The sequence below is a fragment of the Agelaius phoeniceus genome, chromosome 4, assembly GCF_051311805.1.
Source record: "Agelaius phoeniceus isolate bAgePho1 chromosome 4, bAgePho1.hap1, whole genome shotgun sequence".
Taxonomy (NCBI): Eukaryota; Metazoa; Chordata; class Aves; order Passeriformes; family Icteridae; genus Agelaius; species Agelaius phoeniceus.
Genome location: NC_135268.1, coordinates 34,526,797 through 34,548,209, shown reverse-complemented (window position 1 = coordinate 34,548,209; position 21,413 = coordinate 34,526,797). Strand labels below are relative to the sequence as shown.

At 34.2% G+C, this 21,413-nt stretch overlaps 1 protein-coding gene across 4 annotated transcripts in view; it reads left to right on the top strand.

Moving 5' to 3' along the window:
• The window catches only part of FSTL5 (follistatin like 5), a 270,900-nt gene that overhangs the window by 175,404 nt on the left and 74,083 nt on the right, over positions 1-21,413 (top strand). For all 4 annotated transcript variants that reach the window (XM_077177257.1, XM_054632789.2, XM_054632788.2 and 1 more), the window contains exon 7: positions 10,276-10,442. In XM_077177257.1, coding sequence (XP_077033372.1) covers positions 10,276-10,442 — 167 coding nt within the window. The remainder of the gene's footprint in view (positions 1-10,275; positions 10,443-21,413) is intronic.

Here is a 21,413-nt window from a genome sequence, read left to right as displayed (position 1 = left end):
GAAAATGAAGACATTTTCCTGAACATTTTCTCCCTTACTGACTAAATATAATCATAATTTGAAGACAGTGATATCTGTGCAATCACATATATGACCATAATGCAAGATCAATGGCATACCCAGTTTAGGGTTTAAAGTTAATGAATACATTTACAGTAACTGTAGCAAGTCATCATTTTTTTTTTACTTTTTTTCCATGTGATCAGTCACTCTAGTAGTCAGCAAATCCAGAAGAAAAAAATGTTAAAATATGTTTTAAAATACGTATTTTTGGTGTAGATAATTTCTAGTGCACAGAAACATGTCCCAGAGGAGTTGGTGAAATGCACAGAAGCTGACAGCATGCATAGAAGTATCAAATTGAAGCTTTTCTGAAACTTGGTCATGTGCATAAGTTGGTGTTGATGTGATGTTATCAGCAAAACTAGAGAAGTGTTTTGGAAATGGTGCATTACATTTGGCAAAAATGAGCAATGCTCCTTCTCAAAAAAAAAAAGAATATGTCATGTTAGTTATGAAATGGAAAAATTTATTCAACCTAAGTAACTTCCAAAGTTTTTTTCAATTAGTATATTTTTCTATATGCCTTTTCTCACTCTCTTCTGCATTTCTTTTCCTCTTTTGAACATCTTAAATACCTTTCTCATTACCATTGCAAAGACTCAGCACAACAAATTTTGGAAGATTTGAAGTTCAGCTTTGTGCACCTAAAAATACTAGCTTGAGAAAATTAAGCACTGATATGCCCCAAAAAGTGCTGAGACTAAATTTACCATCCCATCCATGTTGCATCAATACCTGATATGCTTTCTGCTGTTATTTTTTTTTAAACTGACACAGTCCAATATTGCAATGGTTGTTATTAAAAATACACTAGCATAGAAAGAATTATTTTTTGATTTTAAAAGAAAATATCTGAAACTCAAACACAGGCAGTATTTTTTAGTGACAATGTCAGTGTTGTTGTGGAGAGTCATTCTCCATATTCTGAACAAAGACACGAATTTTCTGTTGAAATTACAAGGAATATAAGTGTAAAGTGTTAAGTGTTGGACACTAAATGAGAAAATTTGTTGCAAGTCCATGAGGTTTTTTTAAGTTCTAATTTAACTCATTTGAAGTACACGTGATAGTACTGCTCTATGATCCACTGGATTTTTGTTTCTGCTTTATTTTTGCACAGGTCATTTTTGGCATATGCTCTCCTCTTATCTTAATTTTTTTTTAAAAATTCATTTTTTTAATACATTTTTTAAAAGTAGCTATTGTTGCAAGAACAACTGTGTTTAAGAAAATGTGTTAGAAAATGTTGAAATGCTATGGATGCACAGTCATTATTCATGTGTGTCTACAGATACGATCATCACTGTCAATGTGATATCACATATCAGGACAGGTATGATTGGAATTTGTAGTTTGGCATATTTTCTTAAACAGTAATGTATCATTTTATTTGAGAGAATTTATCATATTTTCTGGACTGTTGTGGTTTCTGTTATTTTTTAAATATTTTTATATACAAGTGTTTTTAACTATATCTTGCTAGTCTTAGGTGTAACCTTTGAAATGGGATCTAAGTCTAAAAATGGGAATAGATTAACCAAAAATTATTACTTCATTTACTCAGAGATTCTTTTCTAAGCATAATTTATAATTAACTTTTGCAGCAACTTTATAGGCCAGAAATATGTTGTTGTCTAAGTTGGGATATTGAATCTATAAAAGTTGCAAGTTTATATGCACATAAACCTAGGATACCACATCTGACTACTTTCAGATCAGCAATTCCAGTAGCACGCATCAAATCGAATTTTAACCCATCACAATAACTTTGAAATTTCCCTTAGGATTCACTGAATGGTGCGTGAAATCAGTTACAGAACATACTGAGAGGATATGTTAAGTTTGGGCAGGCAGTTTCAGTCCACTGAGATGATAGTAGAGACAGGAGGGAGAGAGACTTAATATTTGCCACTTCGTTTACTCTCTCTTCAAGGGATTTAAATGCATAAAAGCTGGAATTCCTTTTTCTTCATGAGGAGAAAGAGCTAGTCTATCAATCAGGATATGCAAAGTTTGGATTGTTTTGCTTATGCCTCATAAATAGTCTGTGAGGAACAGGCTGTCGACATTATGGGAGTGGATTGCTGATTTCCCTTGCAATGGAAGACATTGAAGCTGTACAGATCAGGAGTTGACTTTCTTGGCCTGGCTTTTCCCTTAGGCTTCCAAAGTTCTCATAACAACTGAATTCAACTTCACAGGGTTCTCAGAGCAACATAGTTTGTAGGGTAGACCCTTTATCCACACTGTTGTAAATATCCTTAACAATTGCAATAGTGATACTTTTCAAAACATGCTCAATATTCCTGTAATATGGATACAAGAATATAAGGCAAGAACTAATACATATGGCTTTTGTGCACATCTGTGCAAAACACAGGGTCTTGAGGAGAAGTTTGAGTCAACGGACATAAATTAAATTACTTAAATTAAAGTAAGAAGTAAATTTAAAACACACGTATAATGAGCTTGGAAATTTTCTTTTAGCTTGATCAGCTCATGAACTTGAAATTAACAAAAGGTAATAATTGCTGATTTTAATAATGATTGCCATTATTAATATTTTTAAAAAGTTAAAATGCATAATGTGTGAGCAATGATATTCACAGAAAATACCATTAAAATCAATTAAAAATATCAAGGGGGTAAAATTATTTTCAAGAGATAATACACACTGATTATTAATTCAACTGCATTGCAGTTGATTCACTTGTTTCATTAAAAATGTTAAATTACCTTAAATTATGTTCACTTAATTTATTAAATGAACTAACACTTAAAGATTTCTTTCTGTAAAGAAAACTTTAAAATCCCATTTCTGGGGTGATTTCCATGTAGAATTAAGAAATATGCCTTAACACTATAAAACCAACTGTATTGGTCCCAGATCCAGCCAGTCCAATGCTTTTTCAACCATGAACTTGAGTTTATGTTTAGAGAAGTGTAAAAATAATATCATTATAATTTCTCCCAAGTGTTTGTATGATTGGCACATGTAATCTTCTGGAATCTATAATAACCTTTGGAAAAGATTTTTTTCTTTCAGATATATCACTTCAAGCTACTGTCCTTCATTTTGAACCTGGCCTCTCAGTTATTTTGATGACTTTCCAGTGTTAAAAGAAACAATAAGCCATTGTGCTGTCATGGAAATGCTTTTCCAGCATTCATGATTTTGCTGACTTCTATCAAAGCTCTCTGCATCATTAGTTTTTTAAAAATAAAAATTCAAGCCTTTCTGAGTTTTTAAATATTTATTTAAACTGCTCCATGCCTTGATCACTCTTATCTTTCCTCTAAGCTTTTACCTACCATGCAGAGGACGCAGAGCTGCATATAGCATTCATGCCTACAAATGATGGAGCAAGATTATTTTGGGTTTTGTTTGCTCTTAGTTGCTTTGCAAAGAATTCCTAATCATTGATTTGAATTTTTCTCTGCTGGAGGGGACAGAGTTGATAAAACTGCTTGTCATCACTTCAGTGTTCCTCACTTGACAAATGAACTTGCAGCCCATTAATCCAAAAGTCTTTCAGCTACTTCTTAGTCACAGTCTACAGTCATTCTTCTTCTTCAAAGAACCATTAAATAACAGAACTTTGCGTCACTGGTAAGCACTAAGCACACACATCTATAAACTTCTCATAAATATAATAATCTGTAAATTATTTAGCAAATTTATTTCAATCTATTTTTAATAATTTTATTTAAAGATATTTGCTTCTCTAGTCATTTTTGGTCCTAAAAAATTGAAGATGAAAGCTGTTTGAGTAATAAAAGAATTTGATGCTAAATTCACTGAAGCAAGAGGACAGTGGATATATTCTGCTTTATCCTTTATGCTTTTTAAGCTGGAAGCACTCAATGTTTCTAGATATTTGAATAAAATATACTGTCTTATTGTGAAACAGAAACCTTGTGGTTCACGTTTGTCTTTCAGACAAATGTGAGAATCTTTAAGTTCTCCCACAAATTAAATATTTCCTAGGATGCTGTACCAATCTCTGTCTATTAATTTTGCTAGTACTATAAATAAATGCAGAAGTTATTGTCTTTCCTTTCCTGTTCTCTGATAATTTTTTTCATGGAATTGGTTTCTACAGGGCTTGCTAAAAGCAGCAGCTATTACAGTATTTTATATTGAACAAAAAAATGTTTTTCAAGTCTCTTGTTAGTGACAACAAAAGACGAATAAGTGATAATTATAACATTTAGAGCTTTCAGCTTTTTGTAACATTACTGCCTGAATTTCAATCCAAGCTCTGCAGCTAAAACGTTAAGGAGTCATGAAAAAGTTATTTATGTTTTTTTGTTTGTTTGTTTTTAGGGTTTTTGTTGTTGTTTTGATTTTAGGGTTTTGGGGGGTTTTTTTGGCATGTTTGTGTGTGTGTTTTTAAATGGATTTTGGAAACAGAAAGACTTACTAACTGGCATAAGATCTCTGAGAACAGGCACTCATGAACCAATACTTTTCATACTGAAACATTCTACTAAATATGTGAATAATATGTTTACAACGAGTTCAAAGCAGAATATACAGCAGATAATGACAAAATTAGTCATGCTAATGGTGATGTGTGCTGATTTTAAAATTGCTGTAAAAGAACAGCAAAATGACACTGATGAAAATGCCTTTGTTACATCATTTTAAGGAAAGTGGGATCAATGCCAGAAGAGTAAAAGGCACATTACCTAGCTGCATTTCACCTAATTCAAGCCACTAAGTAATGTTATGCATTAAGTACAGAGCTTACTGTAGTTCATACACAAAAGGCTTTTTGCTTGCTTTTAAAAGTGGTTTTATTTTAAATTAGGTTTGAAATAGGCAAACAAAATAAATACAGGCTTGATGTGGTCTTAATTTGAAATAGTGGGACCATTTGGCATAATGTTCATTAGTTTAGACTTGGAAGGATATTGTGGCTGCTTTGAATAAATACACAGAACTTATGGAAACAAATGAGAAGGTTCAAATTGCACATTTGTTAATGGTATTAAATTAACCAAGAAAGTCTACAGTTGAGAAAGAACTTCCTCCCTTCCTCCCGTTAATGACACAATAAATTATAAAGTGATACAGAGACTACAAATGTAATCTCTTCTTGTACTTTTTAGCTTTTAAAACCTTTTTTTCAGAGTGATATTGTGTTTTTTTCTTTACTCGTCCTAAGAGACAGTAAGGAACTATCTAGCCTCAATAAATTCATATACTTGAGTGTTTCTCTTCCTGGTATCCTGACTTGGTATTCTAAGACCACAAATGGCTTTTATGATTCTGTACAGTTCCCTACAGGCCATTTGGGCCATCAAAGGAGTTGGAGATTGGATTTTTTCATGTATAGGGAAAGAACTGAATTAGCCCTGCTTTTACTATTTATTCTTTAACTTCTTCAGAAAACTCAAATCCAAATATAACAACTCTTTCCCTAAAAGTACTAAATTTAAACCATGAGACTGTTCCATGTTATGCCCATTGACCCAATGTACTTATGACTAAGAAAAGAGAATTGTTGGTCAAAGCACTGTACAGCTGTCACTATCTTTTTTGCCTTAACAGAGCCCTGCTGCCCCACTCTGTTTTAAAAGTGCAATGATATAATTTTATCTGTTAACTCACAAGAATTTTGATAAAACTTAACTCATACTAAGAAGGACAACCCAAGATGTAGGACTCTTGAAAACAACAATGCTTAGAATAAGGTTCCATTATTTGTTTATCTGTATTGCTGTTGGAATATTTTTGCAACGTGTCAGCTTTGAAAACTCCTTTTCCCTACCTTTCTCAGTTTAATGACTACATTTTGGTTGAACTGAGAAAATTGAAGCAATTGCATTCTAATCTAACTGATCATCATTTGCAGTATTTCTTGATTCAGTTGATGTCATTTTGCATTTGATTTCAGTAAGATCTAAAGATATTTCTAAAAGATATCACCAATATATTTATATTAGAAAGTACTTAAAAATTATAATAGACAAACTATTTACAATTTTATCTAATTTTAACCAAAGGACAGACAAAAGAAGGTTTGTAGCATAGATTCTAGATAAAGAGAAGCATTGAGAAAAAAAGTGTTTTCATAATTTTGAGAAAAGCACTTGGGATGTTTGCATATTAGATTCTGTTTAGGCAGATAAAATCATGGGAGTTAGTAGTGGTAAAATGAATAAGGATCTGGATGAAGGGGAGATGATACAGGTTCAATGAAACAGGAAAATAGCAGTTTGAGAAAGAGTTATTATTGAAGCTCTCCAAAGATCACCTGGGAAGCAAACTTTTTTAAAGATTGGAATTGGATAACCTTAAAGCCTGGCACAGTAAAAGTGATATGAAAAAAGTTCTTATACTTGGTTAAGAGCAAGAAATTATACTTGAAGCTGAGAAGCAATCTACTGGAAAGAGCAGAGTAGAAGAAAGTTGTGTGGACCTGTCATTTACAGGGCAACTGTGAGGAACCAGATGAGATCTGTGTGAAAATGGCCATTGCATTGTACAGATGTAATGACTGAAGTCTTTCAGGAAAAGATATGGATTTGTTGATAAATTCCACTTCATTAATCCTAAATATTGTGTAAACTTTTCTTTCATGTGTTTTAAAGAATAAATTCAAGCTGGATCAAATACGGTGATAACCTGAGTAACAAAAACAAGGTGGGAGGAGCCAGAAGGACTTGGCTCAGGACCAAAAAGCAGAATGAGGGATAGGGGAATTTGCAGAATGGCTTCAGCAACCAGGGGACTTATCAAATCCTTTCAACCCTCTCTCAACCAGTTCAGGAATGTCTTATATTTAAATTATTAGTTTTCATTTGCTTTACTTGTTTGGATTGCTTGGTTAGTTGGTTGGTTTTGGTTTTCCTTTGTTGTTTAAAATCTTTGATATCTTTTGAGCCTTTTCAGTAAGTTTTCCTTTTCTCTGACCAATGTTAAAGTTCTAAAATGTCTTTCCAATAGTTAATATTTATTCTGCTTTCACTTCTTTTGTCCTATTTTATAATACCTTTATTTTATTTCCAACCAGATATTCTTACACAGTTGTCTGTTGTTTTTGTCTCCTAACTATACTTCTAGCTTTTATTTAAATGTTTGGGTTGTTTTGGTTTGGTTTTTTTTTTTTTTTTGCATTTCTCCCCTTTATCTGAAAGAGTGTAGCCAATAACTTTTATAATTAAGAACCAGGGATGCGTGTCAGATTGATATTGCATCTGGAGGAGTTACTAACAAACTCATTAATATGGTACACCATAGCAGAGGATCCGTGTTTCTAAAAATAGCAAGCTATAAAATGTAGTCTCTACTGGCTACTTACAATATTACTGCTCTGTAACCAACAATGCCCATATTTACTTTTTTGTGTGATGATGGCGTGAGTAAACAGAATTAATTTCACTTCCAATTTTTTGAAACCTTTGCTCTGCTTTTTCATTTAACATTAAATAAGCAAAACATGTGTGACTAAACTTCAAACAGTTATTGTTGATCTACAAAGGCAATATGGAGGGAAAGCTGGAAGTCATCCTAGTCAGGAATATCTCTTAATGACACAACTTCAGTACCTGTCCAAAAAGCATTTGCTCTCAGAACCATATTTATTTCTTTCAAGGAGAAAAGAAGAGATGATAAATTCATCATTTAATTCCTGGGCCAGTGTTTTATATTTCCCAAGGAATGTCACAGTGCCTGAACTCTGAGACAAGTGCTGTCCAGTGCACCTGACAGTTTTTTGCACACACCACACCCCTTCCAACCCCAGCAGTGTTTGCCTCTTTCACTGTGGTTGCAGACAGTTAATGGACAGCAATTTTCGGGGACTTACCTGCCAAAGATTCTGCAGCAGGTGCTGCTCCCTAAGCCTGGGGCTTTTTGGGTTGGGCAGTAACTTTTTTTTCCCCTCCAATAAGGAGAAAACATGTGCAATAGTTTTCTCTCAAGAAAATAAGAAAAGCTATAATGTAACTTTTATGCCTTTTTTCCTATAAAATAATAATATGAATATACATAATTGTATAGTTATATGAAGGTTTTTTACATAAATGTTCACTATTTTACAGGAAAGCAGTGATTCTACCACATTTATTAAAATAGGGTTTTTTTCATAACTTTTCAAAAATAGATAACATCAGTGCATTGAATAGTTCCAGGTAGTACAACTGTTTCTTCATTTTTTTAAATTCTGCATTTGACCCTTTTTTTACCATAGTCATGAGATAAAAATTGTAAATGGCATATCAATATATATTATATAGAAGACTGAGAATTTTTTAGAAATTCTTTGGGAGTTTTCTCTGGCAAAATTAGTCTTGTCATCCTATGTTATTATTATTGTTTTGTTGTTATTATCATCATTATCTTAATTATTATTTATTATAAGGCTATCATTATTGTTAAAACCAAGATAGTTTAAAAAAAAAAAATTTGAAACCTTGGTGTCAGTAAAATGATAGCCTCTCAGTTTTGATTTCAGAAAATCATCTTTGCTTATGTAGGAAATGTTAAGCTTTATATTTGACAGATGCTCTCTTTTCTAGTGTCATCCTCTAATTACAAATTATAAACATCTGTAACAGTGACTGACCTCTGGTTTATGTAGGAATCCATAGTAATACTGTAGTTGATTGAAAAAAAAGACTTTAAAATCTTGTAGAATGTAAATTGCCTGTGTCAGTTCATCATGTGAAGGTTGGCAGTTGTCATAGATGGCCCTATAACACCAGCTGATTTCATGATCCCTCCTTCATGCCTTTCCTAGATTGAATAGTGAATTTGAAATATACAGATAACTTAAATTTGTTAAGGAAATATCGGAATACTTACTTCACTTCTGAGAAGTTCTGAATCATTCAGTAGCCATGCAGCTGTCTTGCTATCTGAAAGATAGTGTCACTGAAGAACCATCTCTTGTAACATAGAACATGAAGTGCTTCTCAGGATGCAGAATAATCAATTTAATTTAATTGGTATGTTTCATTTTCCTTAGTGTAAGGCATTGTGTCAGGTAATGCATATGGTTAAAAAAGGTCAGTCTCATTTGGGCATGTCTGGTGGGCACTATCACTCATGTTTTTTGTCATAGAGCACATTTTCTTCTGAAAGAGGAAATAATCAGGGGGCCTCTCTTTAGAACTAAGTATAAAATTATTTTTAATCACATTTTTAAGGAATTTACTGTAATTATTGAACAGCTATGCTTGTTTCATGCTTTTCTAATGCTTGCACTTGTAGAGGGGGGTTGGAAGGAGGGCGGGGGGAAGTGTTATCTACCAAGTATTGATTTTATGAGGCTGAAATGAACCTATAGAAGATCTTAGCTTCCTTACAAGTTCCTTCTTTCCTATGATGAATTAATGTCTCTTATATGAAAGTGTTTTCATCATTAAAAGAGAACAGACCCATTATGCCTTTTGTAGTTTACTTGAAGAATGAAAGATAAAAACCAGAGATTTTTCGTGATTTATCAGCTGAATGGAAAAAAATTTATTTGGATGATCTTCAGTTCCTATGTAGTTCTTTTGTCTAATAGGACAAAATCCTTTCAAATATAAAATTTTAGTAGGTTATGTTTAGTCAGGTTCACCACAGGTGAAAAGCTAACTCTCAGCTGATCAGCCTGTAACTTAAGGCAATTACACAAGAGGGAAGAGTATGCAGTGTTCCATCAATTTGATGTGTATCACTCCTTTTTTATGCAAGTCTCCAAATGAGTTCTGGGACATAGAAGTGAAATGGCCTTCTGTTAAAATTGGAATTACTTAGTAGTAGATGAACAGAGAAAGTTTCAAGGTCTGGACTCCTATCATATATGTCCAAATTTTTTTAAGATTTTTTAAAACATTGACTAATGAGGACTAACTAGTTAGTCTGAAAATACAGAATAAATGTTCTGACTAGTCCACTGTGCCTGTCTTACCTGTCAGATAACTTCCAGTGTCTGACTTTGGATATGCCGTCATGTGTATTACAGTCCTACCTCTGGAATTCACTTTCATGTTAAATGCTGCTCCTTACAGGCTGATACTTGTCAGTCAGTTTAATTGAAATGTCACGCTGACCTTTATATGAAATACGCTGAACTTACTGGGGTTTTTGGAAGCTCTTTTTACTTTTGTTTCAGTTAAAGTTCTTAAATTACCAGTATACAAAAAAAAGTTCTTACTAATTAAGGTCATGAAACTGCCTGCCCATTGATCTTACAAACAATACATTTTTTGCAGATGTAGTTCAGCTGAATCTGCCTGAAGATCAAAAAGTAAGCACCACTGCAGCAACAGTGGGACAGAGTGCTGTCCTTAGTTGTGCCATCCAGGGAACCCTGAGACCTCCCATCATCTGGAAGAGGAACAATGTCATTCTGAACAGCTTAGATTTGGAAGATATCAGTGTAAGTAACAGAAAGTTCTTTTTAACAGCTTTTTATCAAAGCCTCTCATAAATAATAGAGAAGTGATGCATAACAAGCTACATGCTCCTGATATTTCAAAGAAAAGAAATGGAAATGATATGCAACAAACTCTGCCTGATTTTATTTGCTGTGTATTTGAACCCCTGTTAAATATAGAGAAAATATGTTTCACAGAGCAATAATTTAAAAAATAAATATAGCAATAAAAGAACATGAGGGCTAAATTGCAGCCCAAAATACAATCAGCATTTTGCATTCAGGATCGTACAGTCTTCACATATTTAGAAGAAAAGAGAAATCTGTGACATAAACATTTTCGTGTACAAACAGATCATAATAATAGTTTTCTTTTATATCAGTTCAATAGAAATCTATTTTTCCCCGAATAAGTATTTCATAATAAAATTAGTTGTTTTGCACATTCCTCCAAATATTCAGCAGCCTATATGGTGCCTTTCAAAGAATGAAAAAAAGAATATTAATATAATTTGTAAATATTTTTGTTTCAGGAAGGCAAGTGTTTGCCACCTAACATTGCCATGACCTAAAATTACACAACAGGGAAGAGTATGCAGTGTTTCATCAGTTTGATGTGTATCACTCCTTTTTTATGCAAGTCTCCAAATGAGTTCTGGGACATAGAAGTTAAAATGGGAACTACTTAGTACTAGATGAACAGAGAAAGTTTCAAGGTCTGGACTCCTATCATATATGTCTAAATTTTTAAAGATTTTTTTAAAACATTGACTAATGAGGAATAGCTAGTTAGTCTGAAACTACAGAATAAATGTTCTGCCTGAGAGGAAAATAGAAAACTAGTATTAGAATTGCATCTTCTTGCAAGACTAAAAATAAGCTTTCATCTGTTTTTTGTATGCTTCTGAGTATGCTTTCTTTGTTTTGGCCATTTTGTTTTAGCAAAGTTCAAAATGTGGACAAATTGTTACTTTGGGAGTTGTGCTGTCTGTCTAGCCCAAGTGAGTCTGAAATCACCTGAACTGTTATGTGTGTGGAATATTGCTGCAATGAAATATCTAGTTTGTCTATTTTTATTTCTTTTTTTTATGAATGTTTTATTTTTAAGGTGAAAATTGTTCCCACACATCATCTCTCTTTTATGTCTGGTTTTGTTAGTTCTGATGGTAAACTGAGCTTCCTCAGTGTGGTGCTTTGTAAAATAATGGACAATTTCAAAGCTCAAAAGCTCATCTTGCTTGAGTGACGGTTTTAAGCCCCTGAGAGGCTTAGGATAAACCCAAGATAATCTGAAAATTTCTCTGTTAAATATAATTGCTTTTGTTAGTTTGATATTAATCACATGACTTACATTGAAAAGTGTCTTGCTCATGTTCACAAGATCTGTCTGCAATATTTGTTTCCTTTCTGTAAATATTCCTGATGTCCAAAACCATTATTTGGAGTTCTTACTAATCAATTCTATGTGTAATAGCTGGCATGAGCTCTTGCCAGAAAAAGGAAGATGCATCTGTACACACAGAAATAAAAGGGAAATGATGAATGGAAACGATGAAGCTAACAGTGCAGCTTAAGACTGAAAGGTTCAGTTGGCGTTTTTGCAGACGTGAAAAGAGCAAGTGATTTCTAAGCTGGATGTGTACATTTTTGAGTACGAAAAAAGCCAAACAAGAATAAAAAAAAAACAAAACAAAAAACACCAAAACAAGCAGAGAAAGTTCTTGTGCTGGGTGCAGGTGCCCAGGAATTGGCAGCAGGGGCCACAGGTGTGGCCTCTTAGGGAAAAGGACCGGGGATGTCACATGCTGTATGCAGCCATTCCCAAGGGACCATCAGCAGGGCACACACATGGCACCTCTGAAAGAGCATTCAAAAAAGGGCATAAAAAACAGGGAGAGAGAGATTAGAGAACAAAAAAGAGCAAGAAACAGCAGAGGTAAGTCTAAAACTGGAAGGAAGAGTAGAAGGTACAGCTTTGTGAAGCAGATATTCAAAAACCATCTACATTGTAGCAGGTTTATCTTGAAGGACTTGCCCAATTGCTTGACCAGTCTGGTGACTTTCTATGATCCAGTGGTGGCAATGGTTGACAAGGCAGGGCCAACAGATGTCACCTATCTAGACTTCTACGAAGCCTTCAATACAGTTCCACGTAACATCTGGATGGACGGACGGATGGACGGACGGATGGATGGATGGAGCGAGCGAGCCAAAGGTTGTGGTCAACATCTTTGTCATTTTATCTAAGTGGAGGCCAGTGACAAGAGGTGTCCCTCAGAGTCTGTCTTTGGCCTAGTGCTCTTCAACATCTCTATCAATGACACAGGCAGTGGGATCGAGGTGTCCCTCAGCAAGTTTACAGGTGACATGAAACTGAGTGGTGCATTTGACATATCTGAAAGCTGGGATGCCCCCCAGGGAGACCTGGACAAATTCGAGAGGTGGATCTGAAGGAACTTCACTGTTCATAAGCAAAAATTAAGTTATAGTTTAGTCCCTTAACGGTTTAGTTGCGATTCAAATACAGAAAGAGAAGGTCAGCTTCAATATCCTCTGAGTGAAGCACTAAAATTAATAGAGCTCAAATATATGTATATGTGGGATATTAATCTCTCTTTCCAGATAAAGTAAAATAGGGAGGAAGAAAGAGTTAATGGTGCCTGGATTAAAAGAAGAAACAACGAAAGAATGGAGAGAAAGACATTGAGTTAGATTTGTCCCTAGACATTGTTTTCTTCAAAATTTATTGTACTTTTCACTGTTTTCATAGATTTGATCTGTCTCTCTTTATTTCTAGATTCTTTACTCCTTGTATAATATAAGATGCCCCCAGAAGCAGTGTACTTTAAGTTTTACTGTAGTTATATTATAAACTATAATGATGTTTGCCCAACTCTGGGAATTCTTAATTTACTCAGTTATACAAGAACCACATCTGAGCATCTCAAGACTAATAATGTTGTGTAAAGAGCAGTACATTTTCTGAAAATGACAAGACAAACACTGACCTGGAAAGACAGAGAGTTAGGGTTTTGGGTTTTTTTCAGTAAAATGGATCAAAGATCAACATAACTGGAAGTCACCACATATATAGGAAACCAGGCTAAGCAGTAGTGACAATGTGATTTTGTAAATCATAGAAAGTGCTCATACTTGGAAATTAAGGTTTTGCACTATCCAGTTCTCAATATTAATTAAGCTATTTGCTTTGAGGAGGGACAAACTCAGAACAATATAATGTCCTAGTATTTTGTCAAATGGAAAAATGCAACAAGGAGGAAAGGAATCCGGATCTAAACTGAAATTGATAGTTCCATTTATATATATATTTAAAATATTCCACTCCTCTACTGAAAGTGTACAAGATATATCTCTAAAGCTGTCAACTGTGGAGTGGCTAAAAATGAGTCTTGGTAATGTCTAATGTCTTGTATATTCTAAGACATTTTAAAGAAATATTAAGAAATACCGTTTGACTTTCAAAGGATGACAATAGAAATTTGTATTTAAATAGTATATTTAAAAATGTTCTATGAACTGTATGTTAATGACATTACTGATAATATCCAGTTGATAATTTTAAAAGTCCTTAGTTCTCCTCATCTCTTCTTATGGTACTTATAACTACTTTTTGTAGAAGTACTGCATCTTGCTACTAATCCTTCTCTTACTGAAACTGATGGGAGGCAGGGATAATTAGCACCCATCTGAGTGAAATTATGAAAAATTATATGCCTCTGCAAATTTTACTTAAATTGTAATATAATTGTGCTGTGACTCACTACAGAACTGATATCACAGGGCATTTTGATGATATTTCAGTACACATATAGAAAGGATTTTTTTTCCTTGCTGTTATCTTGCATCTTAAATTTAATATTTGCCTTTCCACTTTCCTCTTGTTTTTATCTAACCTACTCTTCATTAGAGATAATCATTCCCATGTATGAAAAATAGCAGATGTATTTCCCAAATGCAATACATATTACTTTTTTAGTCTTAATGCATTCACTTGTTTAAAGTTTTTGTAACTTAATTTACTTTATTGTTTTTCTGGTACTTTATTCGAGCTTTGCCTTCAGGTTCTTTCTTATACATGTGAGCAATCTTACTTTTCTTATAAGATCTTGGCCCTTTTTCTTACATTTATTGAAGATCTACTGGGATAGTTTGTCCACATGCCGAGTTAAACAGTAACTTTTCAAAATAGTGTAGTTCAACTTTTTCCTTTTGGTAAAAGCTCATAATATCTCTCTCTAGGCAGCCTTCATGAAAAGCATCTAATATTTCAATTTTGAGGTTTTTGAAGTTATGTATACGTTACCTTTTCCTCAAAACTTCTGATTTGTTTATCTTGTTAAAATTAATTTATGCATAAAAGTTGACCCTTTTTTAGTGGCAGTTGGCATTTTCTTCTTGACATCTTTGCCCTTCACCCACGAAGAAAATCCAAAAGACTGTAATGGACAATACCAATAAAAACTAACATTCTCTAAAGAACAAAATGGCTTCCATTCTGTAGAGTTCTAAACAGAAACTGATGACAGAAAGGTTTCCAGATTCTCCAAAACATTAAGCACCTTTCCTAGAAAGGACTCCAGACATCTGACCTCTTCTTTTTCTTCCAGCTTTTCATTCTGTTCCCCCTTTTATTATTCTTAAGAAAAATCTCAGGATAACCTCATGAATTATTCCTTTCCACATTGTTTTCTCCCTTGGGATAGTATGGACCTACATACAAGCTTCTCTTTATACACTGTTGAATTGTTCTTAATACAGCACAGTTATGCCTCTAATACAGTGTTAGACATATGAATGACTGAGAAAAATGTGTGTGTGTGTATGCACGTGTGTATGCATGTGTGTACTTTTGACAGAGCCACAGGTGAACCATAAATGTCAGGAATATATTCTTCAGTCTTTTCCTCAAATCACATAAAACAACACTTAAAAGTAAATTTATTTTTTTTTTAAGTTAGGACATAAACTAGAGGACTTAAATTTAAAGAGAGGAAAAATTAATAGTCTAAACTGAATAGTGTCCTAGTTCTGGCTAGACAGGTTAAATTTTTGCAGTAGCCAGGAGGGAGTATGTCTAGGACCCAGACAGTATTGTACCACCTCACATCATTTTTTGGGAATGGGGGAAGGGCTCCCTTCCACATGGAGTAGCATGGCAGAGGGAGCAGTCAGGTGTTCTGGGGTTTTCTGTGGAGGCAGGTGAGCAATCCCGTATGAATTGTTCACTTCTTTTCCTCTTGTATAATCTGTCATTAGTATTGTTGCTGTTACTGTTTGTTGTCTTATTTCATTGCTATTTCCAGGAGATTGTTCTCAGCCGTTGATCCTTCCCTCTTGTTCCTCTAGTTGTCCTCTCCAGCCTGCCACATGGGGAATGGGGTGTGATTGAACTCCACGTGGTTTGGCAAGTTTCAGTAGGAACATTACATTAGGAAATACCATTCCTAAACCCTGACAAAAAGATGTTCAAAGTTCACGTACATTTGTTTATTCTCAAATATCCTAAAAGATGAAATGCCTGCTTGCAGTCAATGCAGTGACTTTCTGATTTGCTGCAGCAAGGTCTGCATGCTCTTGTTTTATTCCTGAGGAGGTTTTCCTCCTCCCTGCAGTGTTGCCACGGGCCATCTTATTGCTTGTGTGGGAAAGTGGGGAAAGTGTAGTGGTCCTATGACATGAAGGGAGCCCCAGAACCTACTTCCCTTCAGAGGTGATACTCCTAACCTCATCCTTTTTGGAAGACAGTGACTCATATTCCAACAATAAACTAAGTATTGTGTGTTACAACCACAATATATATATGAAGTTATATATGTATAACTTCATTGTATTTAAGGTTCATTTTAAAAGCCTAGTTTCAGGTTTTTCTTGTACATTATGTTTTTGACACCTCTTAAACACACTACATCTCTCAGATGTTTTCTACTGATTTTTGTGATGAGGTGGTTGGATTTGATTAACAGTGACTCATCAAAGTCAGCATGTTTCTATTTTTATCTATATTGAATTGCCCTTTATCTGTTACACAGTTTTTCTTTTAAGTAGGATGCATTATTACATTTTGTATTTCATGAGTTGAATACCAGTTTTGTTTTGTTCTTTTCTACTCCACTTGTTATGAGGTAATTGTTGAGAGATGCCTCTGCCTAAATTAAGCTACAAATGAGAACATATGCCAAAATCAGTACTATGGATTTTATTTAACATTAAATGTGAGGTACAGAGATAGAAAGAAATAGGAAAGGGGTGGGGGTAGGGAGTGAAGGAGAAAGAGATCAAGAAAATAATCACCACACTGTGGATCTAGAGGCGCCCCATTGGTCCTTCCTCACCCTGATTTTCTTGGTAGTGGGGTCCCAGAGTCTTCTGGAGGTGCCACTTCCCTTTTATACAGGCCAGTCTGTGGGTATCCATGGGTGTGCACAGATGTTCCCATAACTGAGGGTGGCATGTGTATAAGCAGCTGTTTTTCCTCCCACAGTGGAAAATAGTGGGAATAGAATTCCCATAGTGGGAATTTTTATCCAGACACTTTTAACCAGGGTGTGTTAACTAAACTAGAGCTCCTCTATGCCTGGAATAAGCACCTTCCTGTTGCAAATTCCCATCTTCTGTGCTTATCTCAAGCTCACGCTGCTGTAGCCTTGACAATGTTTGTGGCAGTTGTGGTCTTTAAGTCTCTTTTTAAGTCTCTTACATCTCCCTGTGGCTCCAACAGTGTCTTCCTGGGACCTTTTTTCATTTCACAGTTTCCCATGGGGGTGTTGTGGTTGTAGAAAAGTCAGAGAAAATAGAGAAACAGCAGGAGAATGACACAAGCAATTATACAGTGTGCAATAGCTATCCCAGCAATTACAAATGTAACTCCAGTTGCAATCATCGACCCAGTTTTCATTATAGCCATTGCCCCCACCCCATGAGTAACAAGGATTAGAATATGGACATCAGCCAGTAAGCTACCTTTGGGTCTGGAGTGATTGGGAAAGCTCTTATATTTGACCAGTGATTTCTTTAATTTTGGCTTGGGCTTCTTCAATTGAGGATGATGCATTGAGAATGGTAAGGCAACACTCAAGTTTCAGTAAGATTTAACATTCCACATACTCCTTGTTCCTTTAATAATAACATATCTAATGCCAACTGATTTTGTAAAGCCATTTTTGACACTAGTTGGTCTTGCAAGTTCAGCTCTAGGAGAGGATACTTGGCTCAATTACTTGAGAGCATGTACCTGCCATGTAATATCTCCCAATGCCCATTGGTGCTGTGTGATAATGATAGAAGATGTAAAAAATATTGGAAGTCCTAAAGCTGTATTTTTTCTCCACTGAATAATCATCACATCTATTACTGATCAATTCCAGATATTTTTTCAGAACTTTATTTCTGCTGTGTCTTTCCTGATAATGAATAATGAAAGATGGAATTTGGGTAAATGGGTGGGAGTTCTATCCTGCACCTTAGATCAGCATGCTCAGTTAGGAACATCCCAAAGCTAATCCAGATGGTGCAGGATAGCTGCACATCCAGGTGTCTCTCAAGTACATTTGGGGCTTGAATTTAAAGGTAACTCCTACTCCTTTTTTTTTCAGGCATCAGAACTTTTATAATACTCTTTTTTTTCACTCTTACCCATTTTCCCTGTATTTCAAAATTAGTGAAAAACTGTTTTATATTTTGTGTTACAAGATGACTTCTAAAATTTCTTAAGCATCTCTTCTTCAATCCCATAATATCTTTCTTCCTTAAGCTTTTCTTTCAATTCAAATTCATTGTTTTCTCTGTTCTTTTCTATGTATCTATATAAAGATGCCCATCATGTCTGCATTCAGTATTGGTGTTACTAGCAAATTCATTTTGTGCTTTTAATTTCTGATTAGTTCATCAAAAAATGGCAGTTCAATTTTTTTGTATGATTTTAGACATACTCTTCTCACTTCTTCTGCTATATACATCTATCAACTGGGTGAAAACCAGCATCATTTCTGAATAATTTTATTACTAGTTACATATTTATTTCTCCAACTTTTCCAGGTCATTTTGCAGTAGTTTTGCTATCCTAGTAGACTTAATGCTTTTCACAGCTTTCAGAAGAATTATGCGAAGGGTTTTATAGTACACAGAAAGAATACTGAGCTTTTCAGGTTATTATTTTAGAAAAGAAGTCTTGAAAGAGCAACTCGACTATGCTACAGCTAGCAGTAAAGGTCACTCCTTTTTAAGAGCATGAGAAAGATGCTTTGTTAATAATGGACTCTTTTGGCTCACAGTCCTGACTTTCCAATCATTGCCATAGTACATTAAATAGGAGGGCCATATCACCAGCAATAAAAATGCTTTCATATCCGGAAGTCTGTTTCATTGAACAGAGAGGCACAATTGCTTAAATACCAAAAAAAAGAGAAACCCTGTCTGGCCCACCATCACAAGCAGCCCAGGAGGAAAAATTACAATGGGTAGGGAATAATTACCTATTGGGAACCTGGATTAACTGTCATTTATATATTTTCAAAAATAATAATTTTTTTTAAATACTGCAGAAGTGTACAAGGGCATTTACTTAGGAAGAAAATTTCTACCCACCTGAAGTATATTTGGTACTGCTACTTGCAAAAGTGAACATGAAGCAAATTGTTTATCTAGACCAAGTCTGATCAGTTTGTGAACTCTGACTGGATAACAACAGAAGAGGATATATCTGCCATGATTTTCAAATGATGATATTTAAGATTTCTCTGAATCAAAATGGTTAGTGATCTATCTACTCATATACCTGACACCATGTATCCATTCATATCTACATTTAATTAGATCTACTTTAGCTCAGACTGATTTCTCTTTCACCTGTTAATTTTATCACCTTTAGTGTATTCTTCCTTCCTTTCTTTTTCATTTTTGTACTGTTCTCACATTACTATCTTTATAATCTAGAGCTTCCATTTCAAAAGGATTCATTCAGAACTTTTTCTGTTTGGGTATGTACAAGAGCCTTTGTATCCATGGCGGAGTGTTTTCATTGATCTGTTCAAAAGGAGAGATAAAGCAAACTAAAGGTTTTCCTAATTTAGTATGATTTAGGAAACAGATCTATTAATGATATCTGATTCTCCTTTCATGTATACCTGGCTTAAAACCGCAACCAGAAGCAGGGAAGTTGAAACAGCGCTTCCAAAAAATATCTAATTTGGTTTGGTATAAAAAAATTGTCCTTGAGTAAGGAGAATTCAGGTGACTTTACAGAGGATCACTGAATCTGCATTCTTTATTATACTTTTATGGGTAAAGATAGGTAGAAGGGACTGGATTTTATGACAGTTACTCAAAAGCACCTGCTAAGAATGTTTTGGTTTTGGCTGATAAACATTTTTCTTCTAGAACTTTCTAAAAGAAATATAGTAATGTTTTCAAATGATAAGCATTTGCATATAGATACTTAATTGAATTACTGAAGAGAAAAAAGACATTTTTTTACATAGAAAATAAATTTCAGACTACCTTAATAAAATCACGCAGTCTTATAGCTCTCATCTGAAGTATATTATCTTGTCTGGTTTAAAAGTAGATTTGAGTGTCCATTTTTTAAGCATTTTATTTCAAATAGTTCTGTTACTTAAGTGGGAGGAGGTTATGTCTTCCTTTCTAGAATATGTGCTTCTTCTAGGCAAAAATCTGTCTTTACCGACCTGTTTGTATTAATGAGAAATAAAATGGAATTGCCATACTCTGGCACAGTAAAATATCAATGCCATACAACTTTTGTCTACAAGATACTTAAGCTTGTGCAGCAATTTGGCAAATGCCATGAACTCTGTGAAGTTCTTGCTATTGTAACCTATAGTTAATGAAAGATGACTGAAATCCTGTTTTGCCTTCACATTTTAACATGATATACATAGTTAAAACATCAGACGAGAAATTCATTCATGAAAAAGACTGAAGTTTAACCTGTGATTATTGAACAATTAACATGTCAAAAGGAAGGCAGAGAAGAAAAAGCTGCCTCTTCTCCCACCCCTCTGTATTAATAGAGACTTTATTTCAGACATGATTTCTATGATTAGTTGGCAACAGCTAATGATAGAGTTATAATTGGAGTAAAATATAATTGAAACCAAGGGTTATCTAGAGAAAAAGAACTTTGGTACATTTCAGTCTTCCAAAGACTGTACTATATATAAGGAAAATATATTATGGTATTACAGTGATAGAATTTTATATGGTGACAGTAGCATAGAATCTTTCTAATGAGTAGTGCTGTCTCATTTTTTTTAAATAAAAGCAAAGAACAAGGGTGAAAAAAGAAAATATAGTGTATATAGCTTCATATTTTGTAAAGGACTTTTCACTTCTAAAAAAAATTTGGGCCCATTACAGAAAACACTATTATAAAAGCAAAAATTCATTACAGGAGACAAATAATGGTCCACTAAGAAGTAAAATTATTTTGGTACATCTTGTAGAAACTTGAGGTGTTAACAAAGAGTTAGCTATTGTTGCAGCAGAAGAAAAGTACTTATTCTGATTAGCAGAGCAGTGGTAAAATTGGAGTAATGGATGTCTCACAGAAGAGGGAACCTGTTAATTTAAAGAGAGCACAGGAATGTGGTCATGACTCAGTCTGATACTGTCATTTGCATATAAATTTTTATATAAGCATTTCATTTAACTGGAGTTTGTGGTCTTATTTTTAAACTGCAATTGAAAGTACTTGTGTTCAATTTTTTTTTAGAACTATTGTAATGCATGGGAAACTCCTTACCTCTATTAGGTACTTTGCTTTTAAATAACACACGGTTTACCTGCAGCAGGATATAGTAAATATTTTATGTATAACAAATATCAGCATTTAATAATAGCAAAGTGTCTAAAAATCAACAATATTTATTTGTTAATACCATCCAGAAAATATTTATTATGACTATTCACAATCCCTTTTGAAATGGGGAATTTCCA